This window comes from Drosophila rhopaloa, unplaced genomic scaffold, assembly GCF_018152115.1.
Source record: "Drosophila rhopaloa isolate 14029-0021.01 unplaced genomic scaffold, ASM1815211v1 contig_115, whole genome shotgun sequence".
NCBI classification, from domain to species: domain Eukaryota; kingdom Metazoa; phylum Arthropoda; class Insecta; order Diptera; family Drosophilidae; genus Drosophila; species Drosophila rhopaloa.
Window position 1 is genome coordinate 1,038,403 of NW_025334990.1, and position 16,883 is coordinate 1,055,285.

Consider the following 16,883-nt stretch of genomic DNA (forward strand, 5'->3'; position numbering starts at 1 on the left):
TTTTTTGATGTGCACACACTGGAAATGATCTCAGCTGATCAGCTGTTTACAAAAATACAACAATTTATTTTAATAGCATTTCAATCGCCAGCAGCGTTTTAAGTAAATTGTGATTAATTTGAACTAGAAAATGTAAAACAAAGGTATGTAAGGGGAATGGCAAAATTATACTTAATTGATAATAAATAAATCAATCAACATAAATTAAACGTAAAAGGAAAACAGAATCTGGAATACTCTTGCAAATCCTTTAAAAATAAATGCCAATAAAAAAAATTCAAAGCATCATCAATTCTTTGAGGTAATATTGTGAATATCATTCAATAGAAACAATTTTGTAATTTATTGCGGGATCGTAATGTTTTGGTAGATTAATCAAATAAGTCAAATAAGTTGTTATTGTTATCTAGCAGGATCTCTATAATGACAAAAATCAATAGAATTCGTATTATAATAAAATAATAATGGTTAAGAAATACATACGGAGAATTTGTGGTTTTTTGTATCAGTTTACAAAGTTATAAACCTAAATTAATAAGTGCTTTACCAAAATTATATACATCTGTATTAATTGAAGCATGTTTCAGTTCAATAGAAAATATCTGCCCAAACTTAATTTATATTTATATTTAAATCAATTACATTTTTTTTAATTTTGGCATTTATTCTTTAAAAACTTCAATACGATTTCAAATTGAACTTGAGCATAGTTTTATTCAGCGTAATTTTTGGACAAATTAAGGCTTAAATTAAGCAATTCTAACGAGCTCTCACATAAACGAAAATTAATTTAATGGGTGAAAAACTCTTTTTTTTATTATTAAAAAGGCAAATTGAGACTTATTTTGCTATATTGATTTCCATTATCAATATACAAATGTATTTAAATGATGCGGAAATTTAAATTGAACTTTCAATATACTCGTATATAAGCTCTATACGGTGATTAAATAATGTAAGTATTAAAGCGTTTTAAAATGATGAAAATCCCATGACAACCATTTAAAATACCTCCTCCTCTTTGTTTCAGCGCCTAGTGACCTGACTTTTGAGCCGGCGACGACGACTTCCCGGCTGCCGCATCTTATCGCCGGTCAATAAATGTACATAAATGTGGCCACGACAGGACAAATAGCAAGGAGCAGCAGCAAGAGCTGTAACAATAACAATAGTAAAGCCGCAGAACTCGACCACAACAAGCCACAATCGGCAATCATCAGCACTGGCGCGCCGCAGACTGGGAAGGGGTCAGAGGTCAGGCGGATTGCGAGGGCGCCAGTTGCATTTTGACAACGGCAACGAACCGAAAACACCCGCGCATAAGCCATGACAGCTGCACGAGAGCCCCAGCCCCCCGGCATCGGGCAAAAACTAAAGCTAAAGCTGGAGCCCCAGTTCCAGTCCCAGTTCCAGCCACATCGGCCGGCCAAGAATCTGCACGCCCTGCTGGATCTGCCCGCGGCGATGGAACTGCGCCAAATTGAGTTGATCTATCGGGCGGAGGGTAATGCAAATTTGGTGCTCGCCTTGCCGCAATTTAAAAAAGTTTTACGTTTGCCAAAAATGATATCCAGCAGACTGCGGCAGGAGGAGCGGCATGAGCAGGATGAGGTCGCTCGGCCGGAAGGACAGCGCGACTCATCCGCTGAAGCCCCGGCTGGAAAAGGTTCGTATGTGCACGCTAAAAAATGTAAATTATTGTCTTTAGAAATTATAACGAAATTGTACTATTGGGATACCAATTCAAATTTAAGAACCTTTAATTGACTAAGTAGCTGAGGTTGGCTGAAAATATTTTATTGACCCGAATGATAATACAAATTGGTGTATTATGTTAAGTAATAACTCATAATCGTATGTCATTAATGCTTCTCATAGGTTTTTGTTTAGATATATTGCGTTAACCCAAAAATATAAAAACACGAATACACAAGCCATTGTGAAAATAAGATTGAAGTCAGTTAGGAAATTAACAGGAATTACATAAATACTAAATTAATTACTTATTTTTAAGTAATAAAAGGACATATGTATTATTTAAGAATATTTGTCTTTTTAAGAATTAAAAAAGTTTTTTAATATTCATATGTTTTATACCATACCGGTTTTCGCGAAATGCGTATGAATAAAGTATTTTTGTTGTTATAAATATTTGTGATAATGATATGTGCTATATAAAATACAGTAGTAATTTGATGCCAAAATATGCTTATTTGTTAATATTTATTACCACGCTTCAAATCCCTAGTACTATTACTAATTACTATATTACAACAATTAGTCCGAATTTTTTACAAGTGTTTAGGGCCGCCTGTTTTTGTTAGCAGGGCTGGCGTATATTTTCCATTTTTTGTTGGACAGGAAATGGTTGCGTGCAACTTCAAACACCCAGACAAGCTGCTGCTCCATCTCACAGCTCCCAGCCAATTTGAGTATTGTGCTTTGGTTATTGCCCGCTTGGCTAAATCCCGACCCAACCACCACCCACTTCCTTTTCCCTTTGCCCTTTGCCCTTTTTGCTTCCATCTGCCTTTGGGAATCTCTCTATCTCTGTGCATCTTTTGGCCATTGCATCAAATGTGTTTATTTCATTTATCCACATTTCTCTTATGTTGCCTTGTGCTGCTGCTGATTCTTCTCCTGCTGCTGCTGCTCCTGCTGCTGGACCATCCTCCATCTCCAGCTGGCGACTTGACAATGCCGGATTTTATGGCTTATATCGGGATAATGCGCCGTCTATTAGGAAATGAGTTTGTCTGCGGAGCGGATATTGTTGCCATACCAAAGGAAGACGATAGATTCTGGATAAACGAGCACATACGCGCCCAAAGACCAAGTAAGTGCACTGCGGAAAAATAAATATCTAGGTTTGCCTTAAAAACTTAGGTTTAATTAATTCTTGACAAAATATAAGACAAGTCATTTGATAATTTTAACAATTTCAAGTTTATTTAAATCAAGATCTATAAGTTTGGTGAACTTGGAATAATTATTATAAACAATTTAAAAGGGGTTTGGTTGGTTTAAATTTAAAGTTTAAAGTCGCAAACCTTTTTTTGATTGTCTTAAAAATCGCATTCTTTTTTGTGTAGCTATAGTGAACGCTTCCACTGAAAAACTATTCACCAATAAGTGGTTTTTCCCGCCATCTAAGCGGACCTCCATTGTGTCAGTTTGTGGAAGCAAATTTTGTATTTCATCAGCTTTTGCTGCACCAGACCTCCGCCACTTCGTCCTGGCGGCCTTCCAATGCCTTTCAGAGCCACTGCAATCAATCATAAACGAGCGTTTTAGTGCTTCATCCCAGGCCAGTCCCACTCCCACTGACGTTTACGATAGGGAAGATCCTTTGCTCCAGTTTCAGTTTCAGTTCAGTTCAGTTTCCAGCGCAGCAGCCCGTCCACATGGGACTGATTAGTGGCGGACGCCATAGTCGTGGCCATATATCAAAATCGGGTTTATGCCCGGCAGCCAGCAACAGGCTGCACGCTGCAGAACTGGCCAGCGATTTATCATTCACCTTTGCAGTCTAACCCAGCGGCGTCTATATATCAATAATCGCCGGATGCTGGCGCTAGCACTTTACATTCATTCGGCCATAGCCCCCCCGTTCCGCTTTACCAGAATTTCCCGCTTTTCATTCCGTCTGTTTTCCACCCGTTGCAGTTTCGCGTCTGGATAAGGAATTTGTGGGGCCATTCGGCCTGCTGCTGCCAGATGTGACCCAATTGCCTGCCACGTTCGATGTTTTACTTGCCAATTTACAGGTGAGTTGGTCGTCGTCAGCTGCTCCAGCTCCAGCTCCTGCTCCTGCTCCCGCTCCTGGAAACTGAACGCTGAGGCTGCTGTTTTGGCCGGAGTCGTGTTGTTGCTGTCCAAATAAATTGTGTATTTTGTACAAGGACAATATTGGCATTTTTGGCCATATGTGCTGGACACGTTAGCCGAAGCTCCTGCTGCGGTTTAGTTTGCCTGTGTGCCGAGGCATCCGGCTAACAAACCCACGGAAGACCCGCCCCACCATCCAAATTCGGAGCTAAAGCCCGGCCAGCCAAGGCCCATAAATCAACGGTTCTTTGTTTTGAATTAAAGTGGGCAACAGTGTAAACACTTTGTTGGTGTTACTTGCAACCTTGCCCCACCCAATGGCCACTGGCCACTGGCCATTTCGATTCGTTTCGTTTCGTTCGGTTTGGGCTTGTGCGGTTATAAAAGATGCCGAAATTGCTTTGAAAGTGCCGCCATAGCTGCAACTTTTATTATATGCCCTGCGTCCTCTAAATCGGACAGCCGTCGGGTAGCTTAGCTGGCTAGAAGCACATGAGATGGGGGGATTCCCCTGAAAGGACTTCAGGGTACAGCCCAGTTCGATCATTTGCCCGCCGCCGTTTTCATTTTGTTTTTTTGCCATTTTTTGGCTATTTGTTCGCCGTGCTCGGTGGGTACATATTGAATTTATGGCTTTGGTGCCAAAGCATTGACCGAAATAAAATTGCTAGCAAAGGAAACAAACAACTAGCGGAGCGGGGGCAGAAAAAAAGGCCATTGAAAGTGGTACATATGTATGGATATACAACGTGGCCATAACTAACGCCATATTGTGTGCCGTCGCTGAGCGAATTGCGGGCGGAAAAATAAGAAAAAAGGTAAGCGCAGAAAAAACCATTTAATTGCGGCTTTAAATGTTAATTTTCAATTTCAAGTTGGGAAGCGCGAATGGAGAGCAGAACTCCGCCCATGCCGTGCTGGCCGTTGGCTCCATAACTCATCATACAATCAGCGCAACAACTTTTGTTTTATGTCACACCACCAGCAGGAGCAACAGCAACAGGAGCTGGAGCTGGCGCAGCGATAACCTGTCCAAGGACCCCAATCCCAACCCATGCGAAACCATGGTAGCTTTATTCATGATGCCTTTTTTTCGTGCTGCACTCCCGTCGCTGCATTTTCAAGTCAAAATGGCATCAACGCCGGGGCAAAAGTTCGCGGTACACGGCAGGCATAATATTTCATGGCAGGACATGCCGGCACCTTCCTTTTATTCCATTTACTTGGGAACGAAATCGGGTTCGGGATCGGGGGACGTGGCGAAGAAGCGAGAGCAAATAAGCGAAACGATATAATTTTGCAGGCAAAGGGCACAACAGGAGATGGAACCAGAGAAGAAGGAGGAGGAGCAAGGGGCAGCAGTGGTGTCCGTCGTCTGGGCGATACATATGCCATCGAAATAAAACCCAAACAAGGCTGGCTCCAGTTGGCAAGTGATGTCAACGATTTATTTGATTTAATGCCGGCAGGAGCAGAGACAAAGCCAAAGGAGGAGCCCCGGAATCAGGAGGAGGCGCTCAGGGATCAGGAGCCCTTGGCCCGGGACAAGTGCTGGTGTCGCTTTTGCAGCATGCAACTGCTGAAGGTGAGTGAGTGGGCGAGGGCCGATAACGAAGGTCGTTTTAGTTTTTCATTCACTCCCTTCGACAGCTGCACAATGGGAAAATCAAACGTTTGGGCCACTACTGTCCGCTGGATCTATTCTCCGGGTATGTCATCGAACTCCGGACAGTGCTGGACAATGAACAGGGAGCAGACAGCCGGACGGTCGGATAGGCGGACTGCGGACTGCCGAGGCCGCTCCTCTGGCACGAACATCGAGTCATAAATTTCAATCTGCTCCATTTGCGTGTCCTGTCGTGCTTCATAATTCCAACACTTTCGGTTACTGTTTGCCACTCCTTCTGCTTTAGTGCCGTGTATTTTTGCGACCGAACTCTGTATTTCTTTGCTTTATTGTACGACAGGACCCTGAACAGTCCGGACGGCTCCTGGTCCACTTCAATTGCAATCCCAGTTTCGGTCCTCGCCCCACTCATTCGTTTATTTGCGGCCCGCTGTTTCAAGTCATGCGTGCATCCGTGCACAAAATTCAATTTGCTTGCGCTTTCATTCCGGTTTGCCGCCTGCTCCGCATCCTCCCATCGCTCTGACCCCACTTTTTATGGCTCGTCCTTCTTTCCCGCTGCCTCTCGAAAACTGTTGCCAATTCTTTTGCCTTTGTTTCGGGGCTGGCATCTTCCATACAGCCCATATGGATATACATCAGTTTTAATAGTAATATTCATAAGTACAGCACGTGACGAAAGTAGATAGATTTTGTTTCCGCATCAGATCATTCTTTGCTACTGAATTACATGGAATCTACTTCTTTTATAAGAAATGTGTGCAAAAGATTCTTTGAGCCTTAAGCTTCATACAAAAATGTGAACATTTTGTTCTGTCTTTTTTTATAGATATTTTCATTTGTAAAATGTTTTATTGCGAGTGAAGGGCTTAAATTGAATTTGTCTCATATTTAATTTTTACAAAGTGTTTAAATATTTTACAATCGTGTGGGAGATTGATTTCAAAAGATTTTAGTTTTCCAACTTACTTACTCTTGCTAAAATATTCTACAGAATGAAAATATCGTTTGATTTGAGTTTATTGAAAGTTTAATAGTAGTTTATTCCTTGTTGTAATAAGTTATTTCATTGAAAACGTGATTCCCCAATACACGCCTATTGTTATCAACTTCACTGTACAACAGACTTGTCTCTGATGTATTTTCATTGGTCTTTTTTCTGCTTTTAGTGCACCCAGTCGTATGGTCGATGCCTTGAATGCACTTCTCGCCTGCCCGCAAAATAATTTACGTGTATTTCAGAACGGCAATTTAATTTATGGCGATCACGCGAATTCGATTTCCTTCGATGAATTGCACTCGCGTGTCTTTCCCGGGTAAGTGTGGCTGGCTTTTAAATAAATACGATTTGGCTGTATACAAAATGGGGAATAAATGTAAGCCAGTATCACTCAGGATGAAGATGGACAGAGAGGATGTACAATTTAGGTTTGATTTCTTTTGAAATCACTCTATCTACTTGAAGATGTATTTTAACGCATTTCAAACTGTCCGAGCCGTTGTTATAATTACTTTTTCTTCGAGTTATTCCTTGGTTGACGAAAGTTTTTATGGCCGGGGGAAGAAAACTCTCCAACAATTCGGCCAACACGCAAATATTCAATAAATAATGCAAGAAGCAACAGCCAAGCACAAATTCTCGAGTGCCAAATGCCAGCGTGGCCATTTTCCTGGCTGCATCCTCTCTGTCCAGATCCACCTGGCTTTCAACTTTTTCTCAACCTCTCCACATTTCCTCCCCCTTTTCACTGTGTTTTTCCGTGGCTGTGTCGCTTCAACACCTTTTGGCACAACGTTGACAACGACCACACGAAATGGGAATGCGCATTGAAAACGCTAACAAACAAAATTCAACCAATGCCAACGCCATCGCCATGGCCATAAAATCTCTGAAATTCTCCAGTGAAATTATGGTGCTTATAAAACATTTGCTGGTGGCCTGCCTGCTCAGGGAATACAAGGTGAGCTACACTGAAAGAATAGCATACTTTATTAGTTCTTAAAAATAAAACATTTGTTATAATCGTAAATAGTTTATTTTTTGTAATTTTTTTATTTTTACTTTGTTAACTATACGTACGCATTATATGTAAACAAAAATGTTTCAATAGGCCAATTTAGCTATATAAACGACAAATAATTTTTGTATTTATAAACAAATATGTCATAAAAACTTATATTAAATTAGCCCCTACTTGGAAATAAAAATCACGCCCCTCGCTTAACAAATATTCTGGTTTTAGCTCTAAAGCCTTAAAAACTTTTTAAATCAAATTCTTTAAAAACGAAAAGATAAAAATGAAAAAAAAAATAATATAATTATCTGATATTGGAAAATATTTATTTATTTTATTGAAATTAGTACTGCAAATAGCAGGTGTATAAACGAGTTGTTCTACAATTCTTTGAAAACTTGTGAAATTCTCAAGGAAATAAAGTTTAAAAACTTATAAAAACACAGAGATGACAGTAAGAAGCTTATATTCTTTTGGTTTTTCTCTGTGCAGAACCCGGAATCAGAACGGTCAGAGAGCCCCAATCAAGACCAGAAACAGGAGGAGCAGCAGCAGCAGCCGCTGATTCAGAGTCGCGTTTCAATTGCGGCAACGGAGACAAAAGCCGGAGCTGCTGGAATCGGCGCCGCTAATGTTGTCCTGCCGTTTGGGGGCAGGGCTGCCGCCCCTTTTGTCACTGTTGGTCAATCCTCGACGAGGACCAGAGCAGCTGCTGCAACAGCCACGACCCAAAGGTACACAAAAATGGCCAGAATGGAAACAACAACGGCCACCTCGGACGCAGGAGCAACATCGGGAAGCCAACTATCCGGCGATGTGTTGGCAACGGCAACGGCAACTCGGACGGGAAAAAAACCGGAAACGGAAACACTGGCAACTCCTAGTACCAGTCGGAATGAGAATGAGAATCAGAATCAGAATGAAAGCCGAAATCGGAATGAGAATGAGCCTGCGAATCAAACTGAAGCCCAAATCAACAAAGCGGAAATATTTCGCTTACCAAACAATTGTGTGCTACAAAAAATTTTGAATTTGCAATTGCTGGTAAAGGTGAGCCAACCAATCAAACTACCTCCCACTCCGTTGTCAGTCCGGATTTGTTTATTTTTCCTGCCCCCGAGGGAACCTTGGCAATTGCAGATAGTTCGAGTTGGCTTTTTATACCCTTGCAGGGCGTATTTTAATTTTGTGGGAAAGTTTGTAATTCAAATGTCATGATCACCTTGTATTTTGTCCAAGGCCAGTATCTTTATTTTTTACGAAACAATTATATTAGATAATAGGGAATTTAATCTGATTGTTTATTTGCTTCTCAATACATTTTTTCTAAGCTTTACTGCTTTTAAAGAAAAACAAAATTTAACAGATTCACTTTCGTTTAAAGCACTTCTAAAAAGATTTGTTCATATTTGATGATATCTCGTACGCCAAACTTTTCTCTAGAGTATCCCAACGTTGGGTAAGCAAGGCTGAGCTTACTTTTTTGCTCAGGTGGACAGGGAGTTGAAAGTTTATTCGAAGAGGCGGCTAAATGGCCAATGGATGGCGGCCAAGTGGCTTTGTGCAGTGCGAGTAACATTTCTTGGCAATTGCAGCGCCACTTCGACTTCATGTGGCATTCCGGCTACTCCGGTCACTCCCAGCCCACTTACAACTCGCTGCGGGGCCTGCTGGCCTCCATAAAGGAAAGGAAGGAGGCGGAATTCGAGCCGGATGAGGAGCAGGCTTACATGCTAGGAGCCACGGCCCTGGACTGCTCGATTATGTTGACGTTTCAGGAAATCGAAATCGAATGTGAAACCGATTGCCCGGCTGGCCAGAGGTAAGTATTATCCACACAATGCCGCCACCCGCTGCTCCGGTGCTAATCGAATTCCCAATCTTTTCCAGCGCTGCTCCACTGCAGCCTTGGTGCGTCTCCCTGCTGGGTCATCACTTTCTAACCAAGCTCACTGTCCTGGATTTGGATCCGAAGCCCGACAGTCACTTTCATAAATTCATAGCGCAGACACGTGAAATTGAAAAGTGCCGTCGAGCATTAAATTAATTAATAAACTTTGCACCCAACTAAAAGCAGCACGCATCGACTGTCGAGCTCACAAAACTGTGCTACAGTTTCCTACTCAATATAAATTAAGTTGCTCTTTTTTGTGCTGCAGCTTTTCGAGTTCTTTTTCATACCCGTTTATTGGGGGCAAGGGTATGTTGAGATCGTGTGAGTGGTTGTAACTGAAAGGCGGAATGTTTGGTTGTAGAGCCCTCAAAGTGTCAGACATTCTGACTAAGACTTAAATCTGCCTAATTGGCCGGAAGCGAAGCTTATCCGAGATTTTGGAAAGAAATTAACTTAATAGCTGGGAAAACTAGAAGTTAGGAATTAAAAGTTAAACGGTATTTTGCGAACAGGGCGGCAGGATTAATTTTGAATTTGTTATTTATGAAATTACCAACATTTGTTAATTTATGAAGTTGAGTATCGCAAAATTGTCTTTCTTAATTTTATCTTGAAGTTTATCCAAATAAAATCTCTTAATTAGAGACAATTTGTTCGTCGGCTAAACGCCTTTTTTCTGGTTTTACAGTCAGATTTTCGTATAAACATCGCTTATAGCAAAGCTAATTTGTGTTTCCAAAAGTTTGACTATGCTAGCACTTTAAGATTATAACCTTAACATGATGTACAGAATTCGGGACCGAATTAAAACAATTATTTAAACTGAAATGTAAAAAGATGGGACTAGTAACTTTGTCTTTCGATTTTCCAACTCTCAAGTACTTAATGTTAGGCGAGAAAATAATCACCCATGTGATAATGGGGTACCATTCAGTCGATAGATCTACAAATCTAGCTTAGTTTTTCCATATTTTTTCAGTTACTTTGTTGGGCCGCACCTCTAAAATGCTTTTCGCCGCAGCGTGACAGCGAAAAAGCCAGCAGCGGCAAACAAACCACAGGATACACGGCGCTGTCCTGTGACAGCCACAGTGCGAGGGCATAGCTATGGGGCAGGTGGGGCAGATGGGGCAGTGGGGGAGTGGCGCGCCTGAACACTCCTTAATTAATTTCCATGCGAATGCGGGCGCCATACGCTGGCCAGGCGCCGCAGGATGTGTCCGGAGCCGCGGAACTGTGTAGCTATGCAAAGTTATGGCTCTGGGAGTTGGCCCACTCTGGCACGTTCGGCTACAGTGTCAGTTGCCATTCACGCTTGGGACTAACAAGTTTGGCCGGCAGCTAGGCAAAAGGCAAAAGAATACTAAACGATGGGCAACAAAGTTGTGACATTTACCGAGCAGGAACTGGACGACTACCAGGTGAGCAATCGATCAGTTAATCTCAACCTGAAAGCTAATTCGCTATCATGCATTGCCGCTGCTCCACAAATCGGAAAGGATTGCACGTTCTTCACGCGCAAGGAGATCCTGCGGTAGGCCATTTGTATTCCCCTAATAAGCCAAAACTACTCCATTTCATATGGCGGCAGACAAAGCACCGGCTGCCATTGTTCGCAGCATCCTTTTGTTTGCCTCTCGGCGGCAACAAAAAGCAGGAAGCAGAAGAAAATACCCACACGACAGCCCACAGACAGACACTCAGCAACACAAAGCCTTTCATCGCTCCGCCCTTTGACCCCCCCTTCACATCACTTTCCATACCCTTTAAGGGGGCTTACCATTTTGGGCTATATTCAAAACAGCATCGCCAAGCCAAATAGTTGTGGCCAATCTTTAGTTACTAATAATATTTAGATTTATCTTTAATTAAAGGAAAGGCATACCTCCGTAAGGAATTACAACTTAACTGATATCTCTGGAAGTTGTCTTAATAATACTGCCTGAATTATTTTAACTGAACTATTTCATTAAGGAAGCGCATTTGAAAGCACTTCGCTAATTTTATACACAATCCAAGTGTATTTGCCACTTCGGTCCCCGAAGATAAGCCTCCATCCTTGTTTTTCTATACGTTACAGCGTTCATAAACGATTCCGTGAGCTGCGGCCGGATTTGGTGCCTCGCCAAATGACCGAAGGTCAGGCCTCCAGTGTTAAGGTTCCCTGCGAGTGCATTGAGAAGATGCCCGAGTTGCGTGAGAATCCCTTTCGCCGGCGAATATGTGCGTAACAAAGGACCACCAAATGCCTGCATAAGCAAAGCAAAGCCAAACAACGACCGTGCCCCGAAAAAAAGACTATAGCAATTTTCCATTTTCACAGGCGAGGCCTTCTCACGCGATGGCCAGGGCAATTTATCCTTCGAGGACTTTCTGGACGCCCTCTCCGTTTTCAGCGAGCAGGCGCCGAGGGACATTAAAGTTTTCTACGCTTTCAAAATTTATGGTAAGTAAGCGTTCCTCCCATTCTCAACTGGTTGCGGTCAGTGATGGGAAAGGACAATGTTTTGGTAAACAGTGAAAATAAAAGGTACTATGCATATGAACACTATATTTTGAGATTTTAAATAGTTTTATACTGTTAGATCATGTTTGTACTACTATCTTTGCTGCAAGTAGAAGTACAATTTGGTTAAATAGATGCCTTTTCTTTTGAGAAATTTAAAAACTGCGTAGTAGACTAGTCGAACAGCCTTGCTTGTGAATGATTTTTTTAGAAACTTCATTAACATTAATTCGTCAATAATAAATAAATGTTCATTTTAAGGTTAGGGATAATTTTGAATTAGTGTGGACTTCATCTGAACATGAACTATAGCAATCAGCGCATTATACTTACTCAACCCTTCATATAATCAGCTTTAAAGCATAACAGAAGGAGATGTTGCACTATGTCTTTATTATTTTTGTTTATTAATCATACGTTCTATTGCCTTTGCTTATATATTTTAATTTCACTAAGTGGCGTACACTTAGTTTTATTTGTTGACCTTTAACCAGAAGGTAGTTTGGAACGCTATTTTATCTAAGTTATTTGGGCTCTAAAGTTTTTAATAATCCGTTGAGGGTAATTCAAGGATTCAAGTGCAGGTAGTGGTGTCCTAAATCAAAATTTGATCGGTCATAGCTATGAATAGCAAACCACCTAACGTCAATATTTTTTTTAATTTTGAAAGTTATTGGAAGTTTATTTTAACAAGACATTTAAATCATTCATTGTAACCTCGTTGGAATATAAGGGGAAATAGTTAACTAGAACAAAAAAAAACATTCTCCATCATAAGGCATGGTGGTAAAGTGGTGAAATAATCTGGGAACAATGCTGCCATCACTATATCTGGGGGGCAGACCGGCATCCACACTCCATCTCCACTTGCAGCTCCAGCTGCTGGCCAGTACTTTGAGGTTTTGTTTATGCATTTCCGCAGCCCGTGTTTATTGTCTTTGCTGTAGTTGCTCCCGGTGCGTGAGTGTGTGTGTGTATGTGTGTTGGCCTCTTTGTATTCCGGGGAGAAAGGGATCTATGTGGAACATGGCCCTGGCCGCCAAGCGTGGCATACAACACGCGAATTCGCGACTCGCGGCTCGGCAATTTGTGGCGCCGTTCCAGGCGACTTTTGTTGTTTGAGTGCGGCTGCTGCAGGGCCAAAGTTCAAGGACAGCCATAAATTCTAATAAGCATTTTAATTGAAATTTAAATTAGAATCTGAAAAATGTCACCATAAATGGGGCGAAAGTTTTCGTGCAAATTGATTGTGCATTTGGCACTCGAAATTAATGGGCCAAAGTCCACAGTGAGTGGGGGCAACGATCAATAGGATGCAAAGTATCTCTCAGGTCGAGTGCAGCTGAATTTTTGCCAAACTAGTTTCGAAAGTCAAGCGATGTAGAGGCAACTACACTTTATTTCAATGTGCATTATTAGATTGACACAAATTGAAACGAGGAGCAGGCGATTACCTGAGCGGCAGAAGGACTCAAACGTGGCAGGTTGCTAGGCAAACTCAGTTTGGCACACATCACTTGACTTTTGTGCAAGAAAATGTCAAGTTTTGTAAGCCATCACTTCCCCCTCGGCCATAACACCCACCCACTTGTGTGTACTTACGTCTGGCATAACTTTGCAGATTTCGATCAGGACGGCTTCATCGGGCACGCCGACCTCATGTCCTGCCTGACAACAATGACCAAGAACGAGCTGAGTCCGGAGGAGCACCAGCAGATTGCCGACAAGGTAATCGAGGAGGCCGACGTCGATGGCGATGGCAAGTTATCAATTTTGGAGTTCGAGCACGTTATACTCCGGGCCCCCGACTTCCTCTCCACCTTCCACATCAGAATATAAAATTGCAGTTCGCCCAAAGGGCACAGTGAGAAAAAATCTTTAAGTAGTACTTTGCTATTTGTGACATTTTTCGTTGGCACTGACATCTTTATCCAATTAAATGGTACTGAATAAATGTAACCTTTTTATTTGTATTTAAGTCTCATATAGTTATGTACTTTGTTTAAATTTAATTTTAGGAAGTGCATTTGATTTGTTGGTTGAAATTGTAAAACACATTTGCATATATATACACTATGTATATAAAGATACATTTAGAATAACTTGTTTTTCCCAGTGCTGACCCTGTTTTATTAAATTGTTTATGTGCGCTTTTGCATCGAATGTACATACCCGAACAGATAGCATGAAAGTGCCATCAGTGTGATTAAGTTGGCTCCCCGGCTGGAAGCCTCCGGTTGTGGGTTTAGGGTTTGGATTCCGGGCTCGGGTTCTGGTTCTGGTTACGGGTCCAACTGCAGGCTCCACGGGCCAATTGTCGTGACAATGTGCATGTCAAATGTCAGGGAGCATTATAAAATTTATAAGCCCATGCATGCAGTCGGGTCGAATTCCGCCCCGCCCTCCTGGTCTCCTGCCCTTTTTTGACCCCAATCAGACGGACTGGGCCAGGACTGGTGTCACGGCCAATGGAAATCGTCCTGCCCCAGGCCACACACTCTCATAAACCAGACTCTTATCAACGTGGCTGTGTATGTGCGCACTGTCAAAGTTTTATCAATTTTGCCAATTTTCAGCTTAAACTTATTTGACATTTGAGCATCTGCCTGTCGCCCCAATCCCATTCAATTATTGTAATTGCATCTGCAGGGGGTTCAAGGAGCAGAGGGGACGAAATGTGGCCAGTGGACAATTTCCGATTCTTGGGTATGAAGAAATATGCAAGGCCCTCAGCGTTTATGCAATAGAGTTATTTGATAAACACAATCAATGAGAGACAATGGAAAAGTGGTGACAACCTAAAAACTCCCAAATAAATTCTGTTTTTAAACAACTCTGGGAAAAGACAGGGACGGATCCTGTTAACGTAGGGTTAGATATCGGAATACATATATGTATATATAGCTTAGACATCCAAAATTATGTCAATGTTTCTGAGACCCGTGGCACAAATATTAAACATAACTAAACCAGAGAATGTTATTAATGATACTTACATACCTGTAGTAGATTGTGCAAGAATGCATTCAATGAATGAGTTCAAATTATTAATGAATCAATGTGAGTGCTAAGTTTGATAGAATGTATAAATGTAACAAAATTATAGCATCACGATAAAAACGAGAACGGAAGCTAACCTCGGCAAGCCGAAGTCTTAATACCCTTGCAGACTTTGCCGAAATTGCTCAAATTGAAAAAGTAGCGAAAGGAATAAGGTATACATAAATAAACTAGATTTGCATAGTTTCATGTCAAATGCTTTTATACTGCAAAAATGTCATATAAAAATAGAAAAAAAGGGATATTTCCGCAGCCTTTAACAATTTTTCCTACAGAAACTATAAGATATAGACGTCCGATCGGCAAGCGCTTTTACCCTGATCAAGATATGCGTAAATAAATAAGACTTGGAAAATCATCAAATTTGGACCGATTTCACCCTATTGTTCCTATGGGAGCTATAGGATATAGACGTCCGATCGGCACGCGCTTTAACCCTGATAAAGGTATTCATAAAAATAAAAGATTTGGAAAGATTTATGTCAATAGCTTTTACACTGCGCGAAATGTCTTCCATTCTTGCAAGTTATATCCGATTGTTCCTATGGGAGTTATAGGATATAGCCATCCGATCGGGGCGGTTTTCAAACCTGATCTGCGTACACATGTTTTAGGACGACTGTGAAAGTTTTAGATCGCTAGCTTTTAAACTGAGCTCACAAACGGTATTGAAACAGACGGACAGATTAAATTCCATTTTGAAAACGATAATAAAACATTGCACATAGCTTGCCTTTTTATACCCGTTACTCGTAGAGTAAAAGGGTATATTGTATTCGTGCAAAAGTATGTAACAGCTAAAAGGAAGCGTTTCCGACCCTATAAAGTATATATATTCTTGATCAGGGTCACTAGCCGAGTCGATCTAGCCATGTCCGTCTGTCCGTCTGTCCGTCTGTCTGTCTGTCTGTCTGTCCGTATGAACGCTGAGATCTCGGAAACTATAAAAGCTAGAAGATTGGCATTTTGCATGCAGATTCTAGGAGTTCCTACGCAACGCAAGTTTGTTTCAAAAAGGTGCCACGCCCCCTTTAACGCCCACAATCGCTTATATACGATTTTAAAAATTTAAATATTTCGGAAAAGTAAAAATGCAGTTTTATTGTGTTTATCAATACCTATCGAAATGTAGAAGAAATTTTTCAAATCGGACCATTCGTTAAAAAGTTATGAGTGATCAAAGTTTCTATCTCCATCTCCCTCGCACTCCCTTTACCTGAGTAACGGGTATCTGATAGTCGGGGCACCCGACTATAGCGTTCTCTCTTGTTTTGTTACAGAAATGCACAATAAATTCGGAGAAATTCAGAAAAATGTATAAAGTTTCATTCAATATTTCATTAATCTTTCTAGAAAAGTTGACTAAATTCATTCATTGATAATTAATCTGGAAGTCATTCAATTCATTCGTGGTGATTGTTCAAATTTTGTTTGGAAAATAAATTCATTACAATTTGAATTCATTCATGCAGATCAGGCTTAATGATATGTTATTTTGCTTTCGTTTGTATTTCAGCTAAGGGTTTTAACTTGTTTCGATGAGTTCTTTAAGAATAAGAAGTCAAAACTAAGGGCACATTTATCGCGTTGTGACTCTCCGCTTGAGAAATCTTATATTCGTAAATATGAATGTCATAGATATGGGAAGTCTTGTAGAACAAGACATATTTTGTTCTTGCTCGCACAATAGTTAATTTTTTTGTAACAATTAAAACCTTTTTTTTTCTGCCAAATGAAAAAGATTAAAAAAAGGTTGAGAAGTTGGAACACTTTAAAAAATCTTAAACACTCGCGCTTAAGGCACTACAAAATTTTTAAACTATTTATTTTGGTTACATTTACACTTTTTTGTTAGCTTTTACCTTTGGAAGTTTACCAATTTCAAATAAAACCAAATGATGTTAAAACAAGTCACATCTCACCAAACACAAATAATGACAGAAGCGCCATCTA

General features: G+C 40.9%; 2 protein-coding genes across 6 annotated transcripts; both read left to right on the top strand.

Annotated features, from left to right (window-relative positions):
* Positions 1 to 8: 8 nt before the first annotated feature.
* LOC108045749 (inositol-pentakisphosphate 2-kinase) lies at positions 9 to 10,184 on the top strand. Of its 5 annotated transcripts, none has more exons than XM_044461894.1 (11): positions 9 to 143; positions 1,031 to 1,666; positions 2,684 to 2,836; positions 3,667 to 3,767; positions 5,132 to 5,413; positions 5,479 to 5,537; positions 6,625 to 6,771; positions 7,359 to 7,416; positions 7,963 to 8,520; positions 9,066 to 9,292; positions 9,361 to 10,173. In XM_044461894.1, the coding sequence occupies exons 2-11, from the start codon at positions 1,327 to 1,329 to the stop codon at positions 9,515 to 9,517; spliced, it is 2,082 nt and encodes a 693-aa protein (XP_044317829.1). In that variant the 5' UTR covers positions 9 to 143; positions 1,031 to 1,326; the 3' UTR covers positions 9,518 to 10,173. The 5 variants fall into 5 exon arrangements, with proteins under 5 accessions (XP_044317829.1, XP_016980647.2, XP_016980649.2 ...); XM_017125158.2 differs by lacking the exon at positions 9 to 143 and adding an exon at positions 897 to 955; XM_017125159.2 differs by lacking the exons at positions 9 to 143; positions 1,031 to 1,666; positions 2,684 to 2,836; positions 3,667 to 3,767 and adding an exon at positions 4,071 to 4,646 and having other exon boundaries at positions 4,704 to 5,413; positions 9,361 to 10,182.
* Positions 10,185 to 10,615: 431 nt separating this feature from the next.
* Positions 10,616 to 13,799, top strand: LOC108045748 (calcium and integrin-binding family member 2). The gene is made up of 5 exons (XM_017125156.1): positions 10,616 to 10,785; positions 10,864 to 10,898; positions 11,445 to 11,587; positions 11,688 to 11,810; positions 13,492 to 13,799. The coding sequence occupies exons 1-5, from the start codon at positions 10,735 to 10,737 to the stop codon at positions 13,707 to 13,709; spliced, it is 570 nt and encodes a 189-aa protein (XP_016980645.1). The 5' UTR covers positions 10,616 to 10,734; the 3' UTR covers positions 13,710 to 13,799.
* Positions 13,800 to 16,883: the final 3,084 nt, after the last annotated feature.